Source organism: Mesoplodon densirostris, chromosome 3, assembly GCF_025265405.1.
Source record: "Mesoplodon densirostris isolate mMesDen1 chromosome 3, mMesDen1 primary haplotype, whole genome shotgun sequence".
Lineage (NCBI taxonomy): Eukaryota > Metazoa > Chordata > Mammalia > Artiodactyla > Ziphiidae > Mesoplodon > Mesoplodon densirostris.
The window spans coordinates 141,727,363-141,751,482 of NC_082663.1; the positions used below are offsets into that span (position 1 = coordinate 141,727,363).

Genomic DNA, 24,120 nt, shown 5'->3' on the forward strand with positions numbered 1-24,120 from the left:
CCCAATTCCAGATACAGCTGTTGGGAATTCCCTGGTGGTCCAGTGGTTAGGACTCCGTGCTTCCACTGCAGGGGGTGTGGGTTCGATCCCTGGTCAGGGAACTAAGATCCCACATGCCATACGGGGCAACTAAGCCTGCAAACCACAACTACTGAACCCGTGTGCTCTGGAGCGCCACAACTAGAGAGAAGCCTGTGTACCTCAATGAAGAGCCTATGCGCTGTGACTAAGACCCGACGCAGCCACATAAATAAATAAATATTAACAAAACACAACAACAGATACAGCTGTCGATGGTTGCTTCCTCGGGATGGGAGCTGGTCCCTGAGGCACCTACGGAGGCCAAGCAAGCAGGGCCCCAGCTGTCAGGGCCCGTTGGCCCACCAGACAGACACAGGCCGGCAGCTTATCCGTGAGAGGGTGTTGCGGACCGAACTGTGTTCCGCAGTTTCCTGTGTGGAAGCCCTAGCCTCCAGTGTGACCCTATGTGGAGATGGGGCGTGCAAGAGGTGATTGAGGTGAACTGAGGTCATAAGGGAGGGTTCCTGATCCGATAGGACAGGTGTCCTTATAAGAGGGAGAGAGACTTCTCGCTGAACACACCCCAAGGAAAGGCCACGTGAGGACACTGGGAAAAGGCAGCATTCTGCAGGCCAACAACAGGGCTCTCACCAGAGGCTGTGCCGGCACCCTGATCTCAGACTCCAGCCTCTGAAACTCTGAGAAGTACACATCTGCTGCTTAAGCCACCCAGTCTGTGGTATTTTGTTACAGTGGCCCGAGTTAATACAGAGGATTATTTTGGAAGTAAGGGGTCAGGGTAGGCTTCTTGTCATGTTCGAGCTGAAACCCAAAGGATGAGAAGGAGCTCCATGGAAGGTTCCAGAAAAGGGTGAGGTGGGTGCAAGGGCCCAGAGGCAGGAGGCAAGGGAGGGCCTCGTGGGCCACCGGGAAATTGAGGTTTGCCAGGAAAAGAGCCTGGATTGTAACCAAGGCCCCGTCCTGTTTCCCAGGTGACCTCAGGGCGAGCCAGTCATTCCCCCCGGGCCTCAGTTTCCCCCCTTGTAAAACGGAGGTGAAGCCATGTCTCCCCATCTCAGGGCTGCTTCAAGGCCCCACCCAGAGTGGGTGCCTGGCTGGCGGGCAGGGGAGAGAGGCCCCCCAGGAGCTAGCTGTGCTGCACTCAGACCCCAAGGGACCCTTCCTACATCCCAGCCCGACCGTCTGTGCTCAACAACTGCCACCAACGAGGGAAACAAAACATGCTCAGAGCGGACCCTCTGATTCAGCCAGGGATGGGGATTTGGCAGCGGCAGCAGAGCCTGATTAAAGGCATTCCGAGGCGCACTCGGTGTTTGTGTATCTGATTCTGTATTTACACTTTGGGAACGAGTGAGGAGGCAGCTGGGGAGTGTCTCAGTCGGCCAGGGGGCCGGGGGCCGGGGTGACTCAGCCTGGAATCCACGCTCGGCCACATGCCTGTGATGCTTTCATTCATTCCCGGGTTCATTCATTATTCCTTCCCGTGCTCGGTAGACGTGTAATGAGAAACTCCAGTGTACCGGGCACACTTCGTGGGGGCAGCCTGGTTCTCCTCACTGTGGAGCTGTCAGTTGGCGTGGGGGCCCATGGTGAGGTGGGACTGGGACAGCAACAAAGTTAAGAACAGTGAATTATTACTATTTTTGGCCGTACCGCACGGCTTGCAGGATCTTAGTTCCCCGACCAGGGATTGAACCCGGGCCCTTGGCAATGAAAGCACAGAGTCCTAACCACTGGACCACCAGGGAATTTCCAACAACAGTGAATTAAAAATGTACCAAAAGCCGAAATGTAAGAGCTCAAGCTATAAAATTCCTAGAAGGAAGCATAGGTGTAAATCTTCCTGGACTTGGGTTGGGTGATGGAGTTTTAGATGTGACACTAAAAGCACAAGCAAAAAAAAAAAAAAAAAAGATTAATTGGAGCATATGAGCATTAAAAACTTTGATGCATCAAAAGACTGTCAAGAAAATGAAATATTTGCAAACCATATAGCTGATAAGGGATTAAGATCCAGAATATATAAAGAACTCTTATAAGTCAACAAGAAAAAGACATACAACCCAATTTTTTTAAAAGGCAAAGGACTTGAATAGACCTTTCTCCAAAGAAGATGTACAGTGACCGATAAGCACATGAGAAGATGCTCAACATCACTAGTCATCAGGGAAATGAAAATCAGAACCGAAATGAGAGACCACCTCCCACCCATCAGGATGGCTACTATCAAAGCAACAGACACTAACAAGTGTTGATGAGGATGTGGGGAAATTGGGACCCTCGTGCCCTGCTGGTGGGAATAGAAAATGGTGCAGTAGCTGTGGGAAACAGTCTGACAGTTCCTCAACAAGAGAAATATGGAGTTACCATATGATCCAGCAGTTCTCCTTGGAGGTGCATACCTGAGAGATTTGAAAACAGGGACTCAGATACTTCTACATGCACATCCATGGCAGCACTAGTCACAGTCACCAAAAGGTGGGACAACACACGTGCGTTAATAGATGAATATGGACAAAATGTGGTCCATCCATGCGGTGGAATATTACTCAGACATAAAAAGGAATGAAGCTCTGACACGTGCTGCCATGTGGAGGAACTCTAAAAACACCATGCTGAGAGACGCCAGAGACAGAGGGACAGATAGCGTGTGATCCTATTTATATGAAATATCAAGAACAGGCAAATCCATAGACACAGAAAGCAGATTAGTGGTTGCCGGGGCTCTGGGTGGGGGGATGCGGAGCAACTGCTAATGAGCGCTGGGTCTCTCTTGGGGTGATGGGAATGTTCTGGACCTAGCTAGACGTGATGGTTCCACGACACTGTGAATGTACTAGATGGTACTGAATTGTACAATTTCAAAGGGTTCATTTTATGTTGTGTGACTTTTATTTTGATAACAAAGAAAAAAAAATGTTTAAGAAGGGAGAAGAGTGGTTCCGGGCCTTCCTGGTTGGGTAGCTGTGCAGGCACAGCCGTCTCCCCCAGAGCCCCAGGTTTCCAGTCCTTTCCAGAGCGGGCAGGAGAGGTGTGGGGAGAGACGGCACAACCCACAGATGTTGTGAATGGAGCCCGGGAGGGGCTGTCTCTCCTCCCCAAACTCACGTCTGGTGCGTGAGCTAAGACCAGGCAGGCACTTGGGGCCAGGCCTTGGAAGGAACCTGGAGGGACACAGCCAGACTAACTGGGGTGCACACACCTCTCAGGGACTGCTGGCCCCAGAAAATGCACTGGCAGCTCCACGTGACTCAGAATCAGACCCTTTCAGGGGCTCTCCGGGGCTCCCTCCACAGGCCCCTACTGCTGCTGGAATACTTGGAGAACCTGATGAAGCCCTGGTCTCTCCCTCCCAGGGAATAACCCCCAAAGGTGACCCCTCTGCTGTTGGCAGCCTCCTGAGGACTCCACCTAGGGGATCCCTGAGGGGCAGTGCTCAGGCCAGGGTGTGCGAATCCCCTGGGGTCCTGCTCAGCACTCAGGTCCCAGAAGGATCCTGCACTTGAGATAGGATTTGCTATCCACCTCCCTCTCACGAGTGGCTCTTTGACTGTGTACTTGCGAAACTGTCTGTTCTTCCTTGGGCCTCATTTTCCCCAGAGTCGGGGGGTGGGCTGTCCCATGTGGGTGCAGGAGAAACATTGTCCCTGCCTGGGATTCTGAGCACATCAAACAGTTAGTTGTTCCTGCATTCACATGTTCATCTGTTATCTGGTCTCTCAGTCCCCATGTGAGTGCCAAGCTACTCCATTGTGCCAGGATCCTTGCAGGGCTGACAGTCTAATGGGAGGAGATAGACCTTGGTCAGGTGGTTTCGGATAGTGAGCCATGGAAGGAGGTGACCCCATGGGGGAGAGGTGCACAGTGTTGGGCTGGCCCAGTGGGAAGAGCCTTCTGGAGGAGGGAGGGCCAGTGCAAAGGCCCTGAGGCAGTTACCTCAGCTGGTAGAGCACAGTGTTTGGGGGAGAGCAGAGGGCCAGATAGTGCAGGCCTTCGTGGTGAGAGGGGGAAACAGGTCTGCTGAGAGCTCACAGCTCCTCTCTGGTGCTCTGCTGCAGCCCCCATGCCTGCCCTGGCTTTGCAGGACAGAGCTCAGCCTTCAGCTCCTCCCCTTAATTTCATTAGAAGCTTGGCCAGTTGCCATGGTGGTTGCTGATGGGCCTGACCGAGGCCAGCTCCTTCTAGACGGCGAGGCCTGGGAGGGGTTGGCAGATGGGAATTTGCTGTATCCTGTGGGGGTCCCAGAGGATGGGGGCTGCCCTGGAGAAGTGACTGCATCTGCCATGCTATGCCTTCCCAGGGCCATGGGCCCCCATTCTTCCCTGGCCTTGTGGCCCCCACTCCTCCCAGCCCCTTGGATGCTGCCAGGATCGGGGCGGGGTGTGCCCAGTAGGGATGTGGACACACACTGGGGATGTACGCTGTGCTGGGCAACTCTGTCCCTGTGGGGTCCTGTCAGCAAGGGGGTTGGGAGAGGCTGGAGAAGCCACCCATTTATACACGGTTCTGTAGGGGGAGTGGGGGTCGGGTGGGGGAGAAGGACTTTGTATGGGGGTGGGAGGGCCGGTCCTCACTCAGGCTGTGTCAGGGGCTGGGGCAGGGGAACCCTGTGTGGAAATGAGGGGCCCAGGGCGAAAGCAGGACCTAAAGTGGCTTTTTATAGTGAGACTTGTGCTGGGTCCCCATTGACAGAGCCGAAAGGGTTGGGTTGATGCTCTGACTATAAGCTCCCAGAAGAGCTGGCGTGCTCTGATCTGTGATGTGATGTGGCCTCTGTGACACTCTGCGGTCCCAGCCACCCGCTGGTCCACAGGGTTACGTGAGAGTCAGATTCCAGGAGTGGAGTCTATGCCCCACTTGGCCACTTCTGAGCTCAATGGCCCTGGGCAATTCCCTTGCCTGCTGAGTCTCAGTTTTCCCATCTGGAAAGTGGAGTGTGCTGGTAACCTCCTCAAAGGGCCTGTCTTACTACTATTTTTTTTCTTTTCTTTTTTTTTTTTTTTTTTTTGGCCTCGCTGCATGGCTTGTGGGATCTTCCCCGACCAGGGATTGAACCTGGGCCACTGCAGTGAAAGCCTGGAATCCTAACCACTAGGCCACCAGGGAACTCCCAAAGGGCCTGTCTTAGGTTGAATTGTGTCCCCTCAAAAGATGTGTCCTGGGGACTTCCCTGGTGATCCAGTGGTTAAGACTTTGCACTTCCACTGCAGGGGCCACAGGTTCGATCCCTGGTCGGGGAACCAAGATCCCCCATGCCTCATGACGCCCCCCACCCCCAAAAAAAGATATGTCCACGTGCTCACCCCTGGAACCTGGGAATGTGACCTTACTTGGCAGGAGGGTCTTTGCAGGTGTAATTAAGGGTCCCAAGATGAGATTAATGCTAAATTAGGATGGGCTCTGAATCCAATGACAGGTATTATTCTAAGAGGAAGGAGAGGGGGATTTGAGACACAGACACAGAGGGGAAGGCCATGTAGAGACAGAGGCGGAGATCTGAGTGAGGCAGCTGTCAGCCAGGGATGCCTGGAGCCCCTAGCCACACCCCCCACCAAAGCCGGGAGGGGCCTGGGACGGATCATCCCTCAGAGCCTCTGGAAAGAACCAACCCTGTCCACACCTTGATTTTGGACTTCCACCTCTTGAACTGTGAGGGAGGGAATTCCTGTTGTTATAAGCCACCGAGTCTGGTAATTTGTTTTGGTCACCTCAGGACGCTTGAGACAGGGCAGTTGTGATGCTTAAATGTACTGAGACTTGAAAAGAGCTCTGTGGCCCATGGCGGGGGCTCAGGGGTGCCGTCTGCAACACTTGGGGTGGGAGAGTGGCTCAGAGGGTGCCTAAGGTCTGTGCTGTGCTTCCTGGTCATCTGTCGTGTCCCCATCGGCCTCAACCCTGAAACACCTCTGACCCCTAGGGTGTGGCACCACGTCGTTGGTTGGTTGGTTCACATCTGAGAGCAAGAGGATTTGAGAGACACGAACTGGACTGTTCTGGAAAGACCTGGGGCTGTAGGATGCTGGTGGGAGGCAAGGCCAGACATGCAGCAGCACTTCCTGGGGGTCTGACGTGGCCCCATGCAGTGCTGGCACCAGACACATTGTGACCAGTAGACCGTGAATCTCGGGAGCCCGCCACCTGGTGGGTACAGGATGGGGATGGTGGACAGGGTTCATGGGCCAGGCATTTTGGATGGGGCAAACGTGGCTAGACAAACCAAGGGCCATATGGAAAAGGCCTGGGTCAGTCAGTGGTGCTGTCATTTTTCTCCCTTTTGACCCAGTAAAGGAAGAGGGTAGCTTTAGGGGAAGCTGGGCAGGGTGATTCCGGAACTCCCTGTGCCATCTTTGCAGTTTTTCTGTGAACCGAAAACTTGATTAAAAACAACAACAACAAAGCCAGAGGCCAGTGTGAAGGTGGCTTGGGGGGGCCTGCTTGGGTGGGGTGTCAGAGAGGCCCCCCCAGGGTAGGTGTGGAGGGAGAGCTGTCACAGGCTGAGGCCCTGGGGGGGCGTCACAAACTCGGGGTGCTTTGGGGTCAGGTGGCCAGAGGAAATGAAGAGTGGGGAGAACAGAGGGCAAGGAGGCCACAGTGAAAGCGTGGGTGATGGGGCATCTGCCTGCCCTCAGCATCTGGAGTGGGGTCCACTCTCACAGTCGGGGAGCCTGGACTTGGACCCCAGGCTGTCTGACCCACAGGCCAAAAGCAAGGGGGAGCCTGGGAGTCACAGCTCCTTTGAGCCGGTGGGCCTTGTCCAGGCTTCACTGACCTGTCTGCGCCTGCCTCTGCCAAAACCCATGAGGATGGGGTGAGGGGAAGGGGCGGCCCAAGCCTCCTGAGGGCATCAGGAGTTATGCTGGTGTCCTGAAAAGTTCTTATATGGCCTCCAAATGGGACTGTCACCTGGCTGGTGAAAGTCAGCTCCTGAGAGCGGGAACAGGGGTGTTCATTCATTGATTCATCCATTCACTCGTGTGTTCTGTGTTTCTTTGTTCCACAAGCAGGTGCTGCTGAGTGTTAGACCCTGGCTTGGATGCCAGGTTTATGGCGAGGTTGGGGGTAGGGTAGGGTAGGAAGTGCCATCGAGGGGGTACAGAGTGAGGACCGCTGGGTGGAGGGATGCACGAGGGACTGTGGCTTGACAGCGGGAAGAGGCATGAACTTCAACGTCAGGCAGCTTGTAAGACCCTCACTGGTGGTGTCACTCTGCTGTCCTCCTTGTGGACCCTCTGAGGCATCAGGTCCATGGGTGGAGCCCAGGCTGGCACCTCCTCACCCCAGGACCTTACTCTTGGGGTTTCCTGGCCAGGCCTGGGATGGCAGTCAGCCCCTGCAAAAGTCAAGGGGGTCCCTAAGACCACCTTCACAGCTGACACCAGCTGCAGAATTTGAGGGTTCCCAAGACTACATTCAACTCGGCAGTGCACTGTAAGGACTCAGAAGTCACTGGAAACCATCACACGGTCACGATCTATTATGGTGAAAGGACACAGATCACAGTTGGCGTGGGGCGGCGGCCGGGAGACTTCCAAACACAGGGCTGCAGGTTGTCCCTTCCCGTGGAATCACATGGACAGTGCTTGCTTCTCCCAGCACCGGTGTGTGATGACATACATGGGGATTGTCAACCAGGGATGTGCCCCAAGCCTTGGTGTCCAGGGTTTTTCTTGGGGTTCGCCGCGCAGACTCTGCTGACTGCGGTCTCCAGCTGCTGCAGAGGGTGAGCTGGTATTGCATTGGCCTGAGACCTCCACCCGCAGTCACGCTGTTGGCATAGATACCCAGCGTGGCCCGAGGACCTAGGCAAACAGAGACACTCTATCAGGCAGGGCTTTCACTTCCCAGGAGCTGGGGGCAAAGGTCAAACTGCCCTGGGCCAGGTCAACTCTCCTGCACAGCCCCACATACAACTGAGGGTGAGCACAGGGGTCCCCCAAAGGACGAGTGGAGCCCCGTACTGTGTCCACTCCAGAGGCCGCACCACAAAGCCTGACATTCCCAAAGCACAGTGGATGGGGGTTGGGAACCATCAAAGGAAAGAAAGCCTCCGCCGGAGGGCCGCTGTTACAGCAGCGCACAAGCCGTGAGCAGCCTGTCCCCAGTCTGGGCTCCCTCTGGCCCGGAACGTGGCAGCTTTGCAGAATACTTTCCTGGATGCTGCGGTTTCCAGAGCTGGCAGTTCAGCCTGTGACAGAAGCACGTGTGTTATAAGCACTTCCTGTATCACACACCTGGCGTTTGTGCACACACGCTCACCTGGACCACCCACTCTATAGACAGGGGGAAACTGAGGCCCAGAAGGGGGCTGTAGCTCCCCAGGGCCACATGGTACTCTAGAGGTGGTTCTTGAGAGGTGGATGTAAGGCGACTTCCTGCCACGTGGCTCAGACACAAGAAGGGGCTGTGGGGGGCAGGTCTCGGGTCCAAGGTAACCCGTGCCCATCGCCCATCCTGCTTGGCCTCCCCACCTCTCCTGATCGGGGGCCAGCCTATTTCATCTCGTGCAACCGCAGGGAGGGACACAGTGGGGTGTTCACGGTGAGCGTCTCCAGCCATTGGAGACAGAGCCTGGGCCGGACCCTACAGATGCCTGAGAACCACCCGCAGAGGAACGGAGCAAAGTCAATCTCCCTCCTGGCTCCACCGCAGCTCGCAGGAAACAGCTGTTTACCTGGGTGAGGTGCTCGGCCGGGCGAGCAGCCAGTTCCCGAGCTTCACTTCCCCCTCCGGTGTCGGAGGCCCCCCAGGAAGCCGGGACTGGCGTGGGAGAGCCGGGTGGTGTGGGCGGACAGCAAATGGAGCGCTGCCAGGAGCTGTTTGTGAGGGAACGTGAGCCGGTCTTGTTGTGTACACAGCGTCGACCCTAGCAACCGCCCCAGCCGGCTGGAGCGGACACCCACCTCTCCCCGGCTGCCCAGCTGCCACCCCTTCGTCACAGCACCTGCATCCCAGCCTGGGCAGACGGACGGGCTTTGGGGACCTGGCTGAGGGCCTAGGGCCACCAGTGGTGTCAACCAGGTCACGAGCATCTGCTCTTCCTGGCAAAGTGGAATCGATGCTCCAGCGAGGAAAGGCCAGGTCCCAGCCCCGCGCCAAGGCAGCCGTGGCTGGTCAGGGAGCCCCGGACTCCTGGTTCTGAGGCCTGGCCCAGCAGGATGAATCCCCCACGCGAGTGATGGGCAGAGGACTGTGCAGGGATGCAGCCACCCCAGATGAAGGCTCTGTAATGCGTGAGGCTGGCGGGACAGGCAGAAGGAGCCTGGGGGCTTGGGCAGGACTCCTTAGAACTCAGGCGGGGTCTGGCAGACCCTCTCGCCCTGTGTGTGCTGTCAGAGGGATTGTACATGCTGCACTTTGAAAGCCAGCACTGCACTTCTGAGCTGGCCTCTCTGATTCAGGCCAGTGGAAAGGCAATTTCTCCTGTGTCCGGGCGTAAATTCGCAGCCTCTGGCCCACACCCCAGGAACGCAGCCTTTGGCGTGATAAGAAATGGTTCCCCCGGGGGGGTGAGGGGCCTCCTGCACAGGCTCCAGGCTCCAGGTCCACTTGATACTCTTGCTTAATCACAAATTGTCTGAGTCAGCTGGCGACGCCCCCTCAAGTTCATGGAGGCAGCACCCCCAGGGCGAGTTTCCCTGCCTGGGGAGGGCCACCTGGGCGTCTCGGGTCTCTGATTCTGCTGGTTTTGGTGGAGAGAATCATGGCTCCTTTGAGAATCTGAGTCATGGGGTTGCCACACCCTCTGTGCCTGGTGCCACTGACTCCACTACTTGGGGCCCTCGGGAATGGCGCTCCACAGGGTGTGCTCAGGAACCACTCCCCCGCTCCCCCTACGCTATAGCTGTTGGTTTCTCTCTTGCAGCTCCAGCTCCAAAAGTCCCAGTACCTGCAGCTGGGCCCAAGCCGTGGCCAGTACTATGGCGGTTCCCTGCCCAACGTGAACCAGATTGGGAGCGGCACCGTGGATCTGCCCTTCCAGGTAAGCCCCCATTCCTCTCCCACACCACCTCCCACCTGGAGTGTGTTGCAGTCTGGGCCCTGGCCACAGAGCAAGAGAGCGTGCATGACAGCCTGTGAACAGCTGGGGTCACCAGACAATTGCCGCCGCCCACCCAGCCCCCACCTACTCCTTCCCCTGGGATGGCCTGGCCAGGCCTCACCCGGATCCCCCCTGCCCATCCTCTGTCAGCAGAGCCCGCAGAGAGGCCGAGGTCTGGCTGTGAGTGTTTCGGCAGCCGCTACACCTGTTGGCCGGCTGTGCGGCAGCGGGAACTGCTCAGGGCCTCTGGGGCTTGGCTCCGTCCCGCTTCAGTAATCCGCAAGCCCAGCAATTCTCAGAAGGAGGCCCCTCAGCCTGACCCCACTTGTCTGCAAACGTTTTCTGGCAGAGACCCACACAGCACGGCTCCCGCAGGCCGCATAGCTGCCGCGCACGTCCTTATCATAAATAAGAACAGATAAGGTCCACCGCCTGCCCGGTGCAGGGCCGGCCTCTTCTCCCAGGCCATGTCCCTCGACCCTGGTCTGCAGGTGGAAGTGGGGGCACGGTGGGCCCAGGAGCTGGGCTGATAGCTGGGCCCCCCCACTCCAGCACGATGTCTGGACTCTGCAGGGACAGGTCCACCGAACAGCCACGCACTTGTCCCGTTGCTGGGACAGAGCCCCAGAAACAGCCATGTCCGTTAGCATGTTGACAGGCCAGGTGGAGCTGGGTCGGTCTCACAGGGATCTCAGTCCCCACCCACCCCGCAGTCATTCCCCAGCTTGTACTCCTCCCACACTGCTGCTGGGATGTGGCAGGGTACCAGCCCAGGGTCCCACAGGCTGGCTTGGGATCCGGCTGGCTCAGCTCTGAATCCCCAGGGCCTCTTGGAGCATGGCCCTCCTCAGATGGCCTCCACATCAGAGCAGATAGATGCATGGGGCTGTCATGCTGATCTTGACATGCTCCAAAAGCTTCACCTCTTTGTCAGGGCCCTTTCTAGTTTGGGTTTTCTCCTCTCCTCCCTGGCTCCCCTCTTCCTCTGTTTCCCCATCCCCTCCTCCGTCAAGGACAGTGTCTCTCTGGGCATCCCCAAGCTTGGCCCTGCCTGAGGCCACTGTAGAGCCCCTGAGGGCCGAGGGTGCATGGGGGCCTGTTGGGCTTCCCACTGGGGGGCCAGGCGAGGCAGGAGTGTCTCAAAGTCTTGGTTCTTTGCATTTTCAGCCCAGCGGATATCTGGGGGAGGCTCTGGCAGCGGCTCCTGTCTCTCTGGTAAATGAGCCCCTGGGCTGAGGCCTCGGCATCCCCGGCACGTGTGCGGGCGCTGGGTATTCCTGTGCGGCCGCCCCCGTGGCCCAGCGGGAGGTGTCCCGTCTGCCAAACGGAAGCAGATTCGCTCTGCACCCCCTTGTCTGGGGAAGTGCATATGTTCGCGTCGAGAGACCCCTTTCCTGGGGGATCCTAGCATGCGTGCCAACGCTGCATGGTTCGTTCCTGTGACACATGCACACACGCGTGTGCGCGGATCCTAACTCGGCCTGGCGAGCTGGGCCCGAGCTTCTCTGTGCCTCTGGCTCTGCTTCAGCCGCCTTGGTTTCCCCTCTGGGCTTCCAGGCATCTCTGGGAGGAGATGAACGGCCCCTGTCCTCTGGCGTCTGTGCCTGGACAGTTCCTACCCTCCCTCGGTCACTGCTATCTCCCGGGCCCACAGCCTTTTGGAGGCAGAAGCACAGAAAGACCCAAGCTGGCAGCGTCCTTGCTGGGTCAGAGAAAGACGGGGTCCCTGGACGCCAGGGGTCCCCGGACGCCAGGGAGAGCAGTCAGCCCGGAATGCTCTCCGAGGTTTTCGGACAGGTGGAGAAGAGCAGTGAGCCAGCCAGTGGCAGTCTTCCGGAGGAAATTGCTTTTTGCCTGGCTGCCCAGAGAAGACAGAAGGGCCCGAGGGCCAGATGGCCAGGTAGGAGGCTGGTAGCTGCATCCAGAGCTAGCTAAGGCTGCCAGTCTCACCCTAGTCAGATGGTGAGGGGCCCATGGCACCAGGGCTAGTGGAGAGCAGGCTCCTGGGGACCTCAGGAGCATGGAGCCAGGAGCGGGAGCCGGGCGTGACTGGGGGCCTCATGCCAGCCCCAGGTGCTGGAAGGGAGCCCCATCCAGCCAAGCTGTGGGCCAGGGCTCTGGAAAGTGCCTGCACTTGGCTGCCGGTGGTGCTGGGACAAGGCCGTGGGGGAGAGTGCGTGGGGGCCGAGTCTCAATCAGGACCAGCCCCAGGCTCCACGAGGAGCCTCCAGGGAGCCAGCACTTGGCCAGGTGGGCCCCTGACGTCCTGGGCTGGAAGCCCTGGGGCTGTCTCTTGGCAGGCCCCTCCAGGGATGACGTAGGTGGGGAGAGGAGGCCGGCCAGGCCCGGAGAGAGAGGGCGGAGGCCTGTCTGCACCTGGCGAGGCTGGGAGGGGGTGCTCGGGCCGTCTGCACCCCTGGCACCCTGGCCGGCTCCGGGCCCCGAGCTTGCGCCGCTCTGCCTGGCCCGTGCATGCCAGCTGCACTGCACGCCTGCCGCCCCGGCACCTGGAACCCCAGCTCGCCGCCACCCCTACAGTGCTCGGAGGCTGGGGGCAGGGGCCGAGGAGGAAAGGAAGCCCGTCTGGAGTAGCCGAGGATGTCTCCAGAACTGGGCAGGGGGGTTGTAGAGGGACCCTGAGGTGAGATCCTGTGGGCAGAGCTGGGGTCAGATCTTGGACCACAGCTGGTAACCGTGGTTTGGGTTCCTCTCTTTTTTTCCATCTCTTCCTCTTCTCCCTCCCCACCCCCAGACACCCTTCCAGTCCTCAGGCCTGGACACCAGCCGAACTACCCGGCACCATGGGCTAGTGGACAGAGTGTACCGGGAGCGTGGCCGCCTTGGCTCCCCACATCGCCGGCCCCTCTCAGTGGACAAACATGGAAGGCAGATATCCTTTTCCCAGAGGATGGGGGCGGGGACCACTTCATCCAGCTGATGGACCTGCCTGCTGCCAGCTCTGTGATAGAATCAGGGCTGCTCCAGTCCTCCAGGGCTACTGGGCCCCACCAAGAGGGGGTGCCATTGCATGGCAATCCTGGAAGACTTCCTGGAGGAGGCAGTGCAAGCTGAGGAGCCTTTAGCTAGGCAGGGCCTAGGGGAGCACAGGGAACAGTGACACAGAGTAGGCCACTGGAGCACACAGCCTGAGATGAGAGTTGGGAGGGTACACTCAGATGCCTGACTGGGCAGTGGGGCCCAGGAAGGCTGTGAGCAGGGCACCCACATGTCAGGGCCATGATGGTGGACCCCTCTGGGGGCCATATGGAGCCAAGGCAGCGGGGCCGAGGGGGATCTGAGCCAGACACAGACAGATCAGAGGGAGGCTTGATCTGAAGACACAAAATTTGCCTTTGCACCTCTGCCAAGCAGAGAGGTTGTGAGGAATACCCCCCCGCCCCACCGACTTGGCTGCCCCTTGGTACTTAACCAGCCAGTCTCCCCCGCCACTACGGTCTGAGTGGCTGCTCCTGGGAACCCTGGCTCTCTAGAACAGAGAAGCCTGTTCTTTCCTGGTTCTCGTTTCCATGGGCTGGGGGAGCCTGAGCAACTGGGCGCCAGACCAAGCCCTCAGGCCTTGGGAGTCACCCCGTCAGCCCAAAGTTAAGAGTCAAGACCGGGGTCAGCTGAACTAGACTCCCTGCAGCCCCCCCTACGGGCCCCCGTTTCATGGCTGAGGCCCCTCTTGGAAGGGGTGCAGCCTGCACGTGCGCTTGCAGGGGGTGAGTGCTGAGTGCTAGGTGGATGGGGCTGCACCCTGGGGGCTGCTCGCAGCCAGGCAGGAAAGGCCCCCGCCCCGAGGCCCCAGCTGTTTGCCGGCTCCCAGCAGCCTGGCTACTCGGGCTGGCCAGCGCAGGGTTCTTGGGGCTCAGGGCAGGGCCTCAGCTGACAGCACCATCCCCTTAACTCATACTCACGCAGACAGCTGCCCATATGGCACCGTGTACCTCTCGCCACCTGCGGACACCAGCTGGAGAAGGTCAGTGACCCAGAGCCAACCCCCAGCCCTCTCATTGGAAACAAAACTATACTTTCATCGTGGCTGTGCTTGGAAAACCAATACGCAGTCACTTAAAAATGACAAAACTTAGAAGCATCCAGAAGTTTCTAGAAATCAGCTCTATCCCTGTAAACAATGAGGTCACAGTTTTGGGGTCTTCCAGGGATTTTTTTTTTTCCCCTCTATTTATGACTTTTTTTTTCCTTTTCTTTTTTAAACAAAGTTGGGATTGTAGTGAATATTCAGTGTTGTCACTTGCTTTATTTAATGCTCTGTTATGATTGTTTCCCACATTCCTGAAAAGCCAAAGAAAATTTGATTGGAAAAGTATGAAATATTTATTACTAGAAGATTAGGAAAATACATAAATGCATCTAGAAGATGAAAAAAAAAGTCCATAATGCCATCATCTAGGAAGATCTAAGATAACAACAATAATATAGTTAATATAAATACCTACAATAACACAGGTGATAGTTGCACACCAGTGTGAATGTACTTAATGACATAGAAGTGTATACTTAAAAATGGTTAAAAAGGCAAATTTTATATTTATTTTAGCACACACACACAATAAAGCATATGTAGGTGACTTGAGTAAACAAAAACCCAAAGTAAGCAAGCTGTTAAAAAAAAAACACAGCACAAAATATATCATTCAATTAGGGACTTCCGTAATTAGGGACTTCCCTGGTGGCACAGTGGTTGAGAATCTGCCTGCCAATGCAGGGGACACGGGTTTGATCCCTGGTCCGGGAAGATCCTATATGCCGCGGAGCATCTAAGCCCGTGAGCCACAACTATTGAGCCTGCATTCTAGAGCCTGTCAGCCACAGCTGCTGAGCCCGCGTGCCACAACTACTGAAGCCCGCGTGCCTAGAGCCCAAGCTCTGCAGCAGGAGAAGCCACCACCGTGAGAAGCCCACGCACCGCAATGAAGAGTAGCCCCCGCTCACCACAACTAGAGAAAGTCTGCGTGCAGCAACTAAGACCCAACAATGAAGACCCAATGCAGCCAAAAATTAATTAATTAATTAATTAATTAATTAATTAAAAGACATAATTAAATGCCCACCAAGCACGTGTTCATATACCAGGTCCTATTTCAACCATCACATACATTAACTGATGTAAGACGCACAGAGCTCTGTGGAGTTGGTGCTGTTATCCTCCCCATTTTAGGCATAAGAAAGCGTGCAGAGAGGTCAGAACACTTGCTCAGGGACAGACAGCTGGTGGGGAGCCAGGATTCCCCTGGCTCCTCACAGCTTAGCTGGCCCCAGGGTCAGAGACAGCCCGGTCCTCTGTAACCTGCTGTTGTCCTTGAACCAAGTTTCCTCTACGTCACTCTCAGTGTCTGGGACATCCCCGTTGGGGGGGTGTGGCTCTTTCCCCGAATTGGCTGTGCAGCTGGACCTGCCCTTTGCTTGTCTGCCCAGCTCCCCGTGGCTACCCCTGGTTTCCTAGGCAGCTGAGGGGTTTTTCTGAGGACCCTCCCTCCAGGCACCTGCAGGTGGGGGCAGATTGTGTTATTGGGGCAGAGAGTGGAGCCTCTCCCAGACTCCTGGGAACACTGGGCTGGTTGGAGCAAGACCCCACCTTGGCCGTTGGTCACCAGTAGGGGGCTCCATGATGGGTTCATACTCCCAAGGCTGGGCCACTGTGGGACTGTCAGGTCCTCTCTCTTCAGGGTTTCAACAGGAAAGCACTACCTTTTCCCTAAAGCCGTGAAGGCCATCGAAGGGGCAGGGATGGGCAGGGGCTGGTTAGGAATGAAGGGACAGCTCTGCTGCAGCCTTTGCAGACGAAAACCACAATCACTGTTGTGGTTCTTCAGGGTTTTTGCTAAGGTATGCAGCTCACAAAAATGACCCATGACTGCCACCCTGTTCCATCGGGTGGGTCCCAGATAGAGTGGAGCCAGGACTGTCCCTTCGTCCCCTTTGGGGCCAAGGCTCACTGTCTCTCTCCTCTCCCCAGGACCAATTCTGACTCTGCCCTGCACCAGAGCACAATGACGCCCACCCAGCCGGAGCCTTTTATGGGTGGGTCCCAGGACGTGCACCAGAAAAAAGGTATCAATGGGGCCCATGGGTGTCTTTCCTGGGGTCATGCAAGTCCAGTGGGTGACCGCTGTGCTCCCAGAGGTCACAAATATGTAGGTGGACAGACCTGAGAAGGAAGACTCAGCAGGTGCTGTGGGACAAGGGGAGGGGTTCAGGGAAACTCTGAGATGGCGCTATTTGATTTGGATTTTGAGGAGTGCGTAGGAGTTTTCTAGACAGAGAAAACAGTCCCTGCAAACTCAGATTAGCTTCTGATCATGGATTCAGGGTATGGCTGTGCAGTCTGGGGGCCTTGCAGATTCTTTCAAATGTTGGGAGCAGCAGGCCCGGGGAAAGGGGGCATTTATCAGCTCGTGACCAACAGTCGGAGCTAGATGTTCAGCTTCAGGTACCGTTTGATCCAGGGCTTCACACTGGATCATTTCCCAGCTCTGATGCTCAGAACCTCTTGGTCCACAGGGTCTGTCCTGGCACCAGTGGGTGGAAAAGAGGCTAACTGTTTCCTAACTCTTGTCCAGAGCCTCCTTTCCAACTGGGTCATGCACACACCCCTGCAGCTGGGGCAGATCTGTGCCCAGGCCTCAGTTCCTCCTTGGAGCCAGGTATGGAGGCAGCATCCCTGGGACCTTCCAGTAAGGTACATGGCATCTTAAAAACCAGGGCAGTGTCACCCAGAGAGGGGAGTGTGATGCTGTGAGGCCAGCCCTAGAAACCCATGTGGGCCTGATCTGCTCCAAGACGCTGAAACCAGACAGTTAATCATTTACACTGCAGGTCCAAACGTTCACCACTTTTTTGGTAGCATTTCACTGTGCAAGTATGTAAACCTACCGGGGAGATTTTGCTGATAGAAGAAGGATGGTCAACCAGAACTTCACCCCTTGGTGGGCAGGGGCTCTCCTCATGTGATCTTTCCAGCTCATTGGGCATCAAAGGCGAGACTGCAGATGGGAATGTCTCCATAATAAAAGTGAGGATTCCAAATGCCTAGGGGTGACGAGAATGGACCTGGCACTTCCCTCCTGTTCCTGATGCTGGGGGCAATTCAGAGGGTGCCGTCTATCCTGAGGGGGGTCCTCCAGGAACTTGGGGCTTTGGGGGGGTGGGTGAGTGGGCTTCGCTCTCCCCAGGGACTCTTTGTGACTGTGGAAGGACCCCTGGCAGCTCAGAGTCCAGTTGGCCTTGGCGGGGGTGGGGGTGGGGGTGTGGGACACATCACCTCTCCCTGTTCCTCTAGGAGGGGCCCAGGCAGTAATGAAGTCTGGTGTTAGCCTGGCTGTCCTCCCATCGCCCAGTCCAGGATTCTAGAAGGAGGAATTAACCTCCTCCTTCTAATTATGTTCTTAGTGGTGCTGTTGCAGGTGAAAAACTGAACCTCCAACAGGCATCGAGAAATTGGATCTCATAAAGAAAGTGTTTAATCTCACGTTAACTGAAAGTTTTAAGGAAAGGGGCCTTCAGGCACAGCTGGTTCCAGGGCCTCGAATGATGCCCATCCAGTCCCTTAGACCTTCTCTCTCCTCCTTTCCTCCTCTGGGACTGGTTGGCATTGCAGCTAACTCACGGAGCCGTAGCTACCATGGTTGGATCGACCTCAGACTACGTTGAGCTACGTGGCTTGGTGCCAAAAGCCCAAGAGGGGCCCGGCCTCTGGGTGCTGACAGCCCAGAGGGGGAGGCAGGTGTCCACAGGGCTGTAGGTGGGGTGCACGGGGTGAGGCGACCCGTCCTGGGAGACGGGGAGAGATTCTTGGCTGTTCTCTGCAGCCCGAGGCCTGAGTGGGTCCTGTGAGAGACAGAGTCGACACACGTCCTTGGCTCCAGAGCTTTCATTTTCATTTCTTTTTAAGTCACAGGTTCTCTGACTTTTTTTTTTTAACTTTTCTTTTTCTTTCTTTCTTTCTTTCTGTTTTTTTTTTTTTTTTTTTAACGAAACTCTTTTTTACTTTAGTACAATCCCCAGAAGTTACTGTTGGGGCAGTTTCATTCATATCACGGTCGTGACTCTGTATGTCAGGGAAGTGCCCTCCTGGTGCCACCACACAGCTGCAAAGATTCCTTTTCTGCTTCTCCTTCTTCTCCAACCCCACCCCACCCCAGTCTTACTATTAACAGTCCCTGGAATGGAGGAGACCACATCAGAGATGGACAAGAACCTTTCTAAGCAAGCATGGGACACCAAGAAGGTAAGAGCCTAAGGGTTTTCGGAAGTGGTTTTCCTTCTTGATCTTTCTTTTTTTTTTTTTAGCACAACCCACGTGAAGATGGTGGAATAGCACATTGGGGGAGTGTTGCCTTCCCTGAAGTGTGAACCTCATTCAATGGTTTTTTTTTTGGCTGTGCTGCACAGCTTGCGGGATCTTAGTTCCCCAACCAGGGATTGAACCTGGGCCCTTGGCAGTGAGTGCTTGGAGTCCTAACCAGTGGACCACCAGGGAATTGCCTAAACCTCATTCAGTTTTGACCAGTCACATAAGCCTTGAATACTAATGGCAGGCCTGTTACACTGGTGAAAACCACGTAAAGAATTAAAATCTATGTTCACTTTGGCAGCATGTATACTAAAATTGGAACAGTGCAGGGAAGATTAACATGGCCCCTGTACAAGGATTATGCGCAGATTCACACAGCATTCCATATTTTTATGTGTAGTGATGGATGTTAACTATTAACTAGACTTATTGTGGTGAACACTGCAGTATATACAAATAGAGGATTATGATGTTGTACACCTGAAATTAATATTGTATGCGAATTATACCTCAATGAAAAAAAAAAGAAAGAAATTGAAGCCAGGGAAGTTAAGTGATTTGCCCAAGGCGGTGAAGATACTTAGGGTTTAGAACATATACCTCCTAATTTTTAGCCTGTGATCGTTCTACTAACCCATAGTATTGGGTAATTATCATCGTTTATCATCATTCTTTTTTTTTTTTTCTGTTGCACCGCACAGCACGCGAGATCTTAGTTCCCCAACCAGGGATTGAAATCGTGCCCCCTGCAGTAGAAGCACGGAATCCTAACCACTGGACCTCCAGGGAGTTCCCTGTCCTCATTCTTAAACATAAACTTCCATTCACTTGCACAATAATTGCAGCTTTTATTAGAGTACAGAGTCTGCTTGGAATTCCCAATTGGATTGGGATTTCTGTGTTCTTTCCAGGTCCAGAAACAAATTTCTCAAGTTCAACCTACAAAAATGTCTAGTGATAAGATAGAATTCGTGCCATGAATACAGATTTCAACGAATTTGAATAGAACAAAAATGCATTAACACTGAAGCGATTTTGAATGTTTTTTTTTTTTAAAAATTGAAACCCTGTCAGGAACTCGGAGGGAGATGATGAACGAGCAAACAGCACTATGTTCCTCAAAGGCATGTGTGAACGTTTGAAATCAACAGGAAACAACCTGAACGTTTGACAGTAGGGGATTTATAAGGAAACTGTCCTCAGTCCCTCGTGTGGAAAGCTCTGTGTGTATGGGTTGGGATCTTTGAAGGAATTTTAAAGGCATGAGAGACTTGTGATAAAACTGGTATGTGGAAAGAGCAGGATAAAGCTGTTTAGAAAGGCACAAGACACGTAATGATGCCAACAGATCCCTGGGTGTGCAGGACCAGGCCCTGGGGGAGACCCGAGTGCAGGTGTGAGCAGCACTGTTGGCCTTTTTTTTTTTTTTTTTTTTGCGGTATGCGGGCCTCTCACTGTTGTGGCCTCTCCCGTTGCGGAGCACAGGCTCCGGACGCGCAGGCCCAGCGGCCATGGCTCACGGGCCCAGCCGCTCCGCGGCATATGGGATCCTCCCAGACCGGGGCACGAACCCGTATCCCCTGCATCGGCAGGCGGACTCTCAACCACTGCGCCACCAGGGAGGCCCACTGTTGGCCTTTTAATCCCTGTCTGCATGTTCCAGTTTTGCACAAGGAACGCATATGATTTCCAAACCTGGGGGGAGAAACTTAAAAATTCTAACAACCCAAACAAAGTCAAAAAGTAACTGAAACGTCTAGTTGCAGAGAGGTGCGTCAGTAAGGACAGCAGGGTCCCTACACATGCCCAAATGTGGTGCTACCATAAAGAAAGTGAAGATGGCCAGCATCTTGACTCTGGGGAGGGGGACAGCCCCAGCATCCTGGGAGTGAGAAGATGGTGGCAGAGCCCAGCATCTTGGCGAGACTTCCTTTAACTGCCCCTCAAAAACGATGCATCTGTGAGGATGTCAGTAAAGGAATTCCTGTGGATTTGTTGGGGGTGGGGTGGGGGGTGATGGGTGAATTTTTAATACTGTTTAGAAATCTGTTAGGATCCCATAACATTCGTGGAATGCTTTTGAAAAGATTCTTTAGAAAAAGTCATTGTCAAAGTGCTTAGTAAAAAATCCGGTAATGAAGCGAGTGTTTACCCACGGAATTAAGGAGCCTGTGGCCAAGCAGAAACCCGTTCCTCCGGCATTCCCTGCAGGGGCTAAATGCCTGCCGGTCACATGTCCCCCCTTGGGCTCCCCAGTCACTGCCAGTGGGGCCTCCCCCACCCCACCGCACTGGGTGTGTGCATGGGAGGCAGGCCTAGCCCCCCCGCCGGTGTGTCCACGCTCCTGTAGCATGTCAGCCAGGAGTGTCTGCCCCAGGGCCCGAGAGGCAGAGAGGAATAAGGGAACGTGACACAGCCGAGCCCTCCACTGGCATGCCAGGTTCTGTCCAGTCATGTCTGCTTCCATCCGAAGAGAGTTTCCTCCTTTGTCCTTGAACAGGTCTGGGGACCCTGCCTGGAGCCTGCAGTTCTTGGATGGTGATAGTGTCCCGGGTTCACAGAAGGGGAAACAGGATTTCTCTGGGACCCTCTCCCCGGGGCTGGTCTCCAGGGCAGCCACGGTCTCTGTCCTTGGGCCGCGTGGGCCAGAGAGCACGTCAGCACCAGGGTCGCTGTGGGAGTCGCAGCTCTGGGGCACCACACCGCTGCAAGGCGGGTCAGCAGGGGGTGTGGGGAGCGCCCTCTGTGTTACTTAGGGCATGCGGTTTGAGCCGCCTCAGGCTTCTCCACGTGGTGTCCTTCCTTGCCATGGACAGAGGCACATGGAACAGAGGCAGCCCCTGCCACTGGAGCCCTGCCTGCCTCGATTCAGGAGTGACACAGGGTGTTAGCCTGGAGGCCCCTGGGTTTTCAGTGACCCTGCCCCCCGGCTGGCTGCTAACAGCCATGGTACAGCCCTGGGGGGTTCAGACGTGAAGAGTGGGCAAGCTTCCTCTTCTTCCCCAGTGCTCTCACAGGGGACCACACCACCCCTGGGCTGTGCCCACAGGTAGACAGAGTGGAAGCTGGGAGGGGGCTGTAGAAAGACCATCTCCACACAACTCTTGGTTTTGCCCCTGGGTGTGTCTGGGGCAGGCCCCCCACCCCAATCCCATGGGGCCACGTGTTCTTCATCTGCAGATAAACTCCACTCTTGTTGAGCATTTCTTAGCCCTGGTGGGGAGAAGCCATGTTGTGAGGAGGAGCAGTGCACATGAGGAGGCCAGCTCAGCCTCTGCTGTCTTCTCTTTCAGACGGGGTCCAGGCCCAAGTCCTGCGAGGTCCCTGGAATCAAGTAAGTCTCAGCAGGGCCCACCCTGTGTGCCCAAGGCCACCCTGGGCTGCTTGGACGATGCCAGGGCTTCCCCTCCGCTCATGAGGCTACATATCCTGACAAGAGGGGCACTGTGCCGCTGGCAGCCACCCAGCAAGCCCCACTGCAGGGGTACACTCCTACCCCTCCTTCCCTGAGATGACAGAGTCCCTGTCCTAGCCCCAGCACACTCACCCCTCAGACACACCCTTTTCCTGGGCAGTGGGAGGACCCTCACCCCAGCCCCCAGCCCGCAGGGATAGGCTGCTTCCTGAGGTCCCACTGGAGGTGCTGACAGTTGTTTCTCCAGCAGGGCAGTGCCTAATTATGGGGTGTCATTTTGCGCCTGCGAATTTTTTTGCACCAGCCTTCTCCGCCCCTGCCACAGCTTTCGTGGGAGAACAGGCCAGCCGCCACCCCGAGAGCTCACCGCCCCCTCTGTCTGGCCTTTCCCCCCAGCATCTTTCCATCCGCCGACCAGGAAAACACTACAGCCCTGATCCCTGCCACCCACAACACGGGGGGCTCCCTGCCTGACCTGACCAACATCCACTTCCCCTCCCCCCTCCCGACCCCGCTGGACCCCGAGGAGCCCACCTTCCCTGCGCTGAGCAGCTCCAGCAGCACCGGCAACCTCGCAGCCAACCTGACACACCTGGGCATCGGCGGTGCCGGCCAGGGTAAGGCCGGGCTGGGTGGCGGGGACACTCCCTTCCCTGACAGAGGTCACCGTCTAGTGAGAATGACAGGTGTGTTTGAATGATACTTAGCAGGGTCACGTTCAAAATGCCAGGCATGGGGGTGGAGCACAGAGTCCACCACGGGGGTTCAGGGTTGCCAGGCTGACCCAAGGGGAAAGGCATCTGGGCAGAGGGCACAGCCTGGGCAGAGGACCAGGGCTGGGAAAGCTCATGCCCCCAGGGATGGGACCATGGTTCTTAGCGGGGGCTGGGGGCTTCAGAGAGTTGGGGTGGGCCAGGCTTTCCTCATGCCCCTCATCAAGGGACAGGCCTGATCTGTTCCTCTCCCCCACCTCTCCCACTCCCCCAACCCCCCAATCCCCCAACCGTGGCTGCCTGCTTAGGATGCTCCAGCCCGGCCCCCTCCCCTGAGGACGTTTCATGGGCCCCTGGCCTGTCCCAGTATCCCCCGGTGCTGCCCCAACCCTGCTCCTCCTCGGGACTTCTGGCAGCACCGTCCTCCTATGACTCAGGCAGGGACCCTGGAGGTGTCCTCCTCCACTCAGACCCTCTCCCCTGCGTGGCCTCCATCTGCTTGCTCCCCGCCCAGCCCCTGCCTCTTCACCCAGAAGGGCCATCAGCTCATGGCCCTCCTCTGGTCAGGACCTTGCACAGCGCCTCAGTTTCCTCCCTAGTGAAAGCTTGAGACCTGCGGGGCCCCCTAATTCCTGCTGCCCATGCCGACTCCTCTCCAGCCAACAGGCTTACCGCCGACCACCGTGGGGCCTTTGCACATGCCACCCCACCCGCACAGCGCTCCTCCAGGCTCCTCATCCCATTCCCTACGCAGACCGCCTCCCCTCCCCTCTGCAGGCCTTCCTGACTCCCTGCCCCTGCCCCTGCCCCTGCCCCCTCCCCCTCTCACACTGGGTTGCTTTTCTGCACTCACCGTGCTGCTGTTGAGTCACTGTTTTGCTCTTTCGTCTGTCCCCTGTGCTGGGCCTTGATCTCCCACGCCCTTGCTCTGACCCCTCTACCCACATTGACTGTGGGAGGCGTGGGTTTGCGCCCAGGGAGGAGACAGGACGGGCCCCCAACAGCCTGGCGGTGGGACGGGCAGGAGGGGCTGTGGGGACTCATGTGTCCCCACATGTGTCCGGACTCGGCGGTCGGTGAGAGCACTGCCTCGCTGTGCCCGCCCTGTGTCCTGGAGCCACAGCACAGGTCAGCGCTCACCCCATCCACAGGCCCACGGCACCTCCACCCCGAGCATGGTGGGTAGCGCCACGCAGGGTTTTCTGAGAGAGAATCACACACTCAGATTCGTGTTTGCCACACTTCCTCTGACTGCCCCGGGGAGAAGCTGACTGTGAGGAATAGGTGGCAGCCCCTGGGCCAGGGCAGAGCCCCATTGGGAGCTTTGCAGAGAGATTTCAGGGTGAAGTTGGCCAGCCTTGGAGCCGGGTTGATTCAGGGAGTGAAGGAGAGCGAGGAGCCCGGAGTCATTCCCGGCTTTGGTGCCGACCGGGCCAGGACCAGGTGAGGGGTGTTGAGGGTGGTACAGACATTCCCTAGGTATTTAGGCGAGGAGATGGAGGCCAGAGTGGTGAAGAGGAGAGTGACATTCTGCCTCATGCCATTCAGGCTGTGTTCTTTTTCCCATGCACCTGGCCCCGTGCCCACTGAGGCT

The 24,120-nt window shown here is 56.3% G+C and overlaps 1 protein-coding gene and 1 non-coding gene across 12 annotated transcripts in view; both read left to right on the forward strand.

Moving 5' to 3' along the window:
• CRTC1 (CREB regulated transcription coactivator 1) overlaps nt 1-24,120 on the forward strand; it is a 74,136-nt gene that overhangs the window by 35,730 nt on the left and 14,286 nt on the right. For 8 of the 11 annotated variants that reach the window (XM_060093911.1, XM_060093914.1, XM_060093915.1 and 5 more), the window contains exons 2-9: nt 9,905-10,021; nt 11,249-11,296; nt 12,834-12,971; nt 13,999-14,060; nt 16,062-16,156; nt 18,247-18,332; nt 21,692-21,732; nt 22,210-22,430. In XM_060093911.1, coding sequence (XP_059949894.1) covers nt 9,905-10,021; nt 11,249-11,296; nt 12,834-12,971; nt 13,999-14,060; nt 16,062-16,156; nt 18,247-18,332; nt 21,692-21,732; nt 22,210-22,430 — 808 coding nt within the window. The remainder of the gene's footprint in view (nt 1-9,904; nt 10,022-11,248; nt 11,297-12,833; nt 12,972-13,998; nt 14,061-16,061; nt 16,157-18,246; nt 18,333-21,691; nt 21,733-22,209; nt 22,431-24,120) is intronic. The other 3 variants (XM_060093913.1, XM_060093916.1, XM_060093912.1) reach the window with 2 other exon arrangements.
• On the forward strand, nt 18,684-18,790 carry LOC132487260 (U6 spliceosomal RNA). The gene has a single exon (XR_009531555.1). It is a non-coding gene; the product is annotated as a U6 spliceosomal RNA (small nuclear RNA).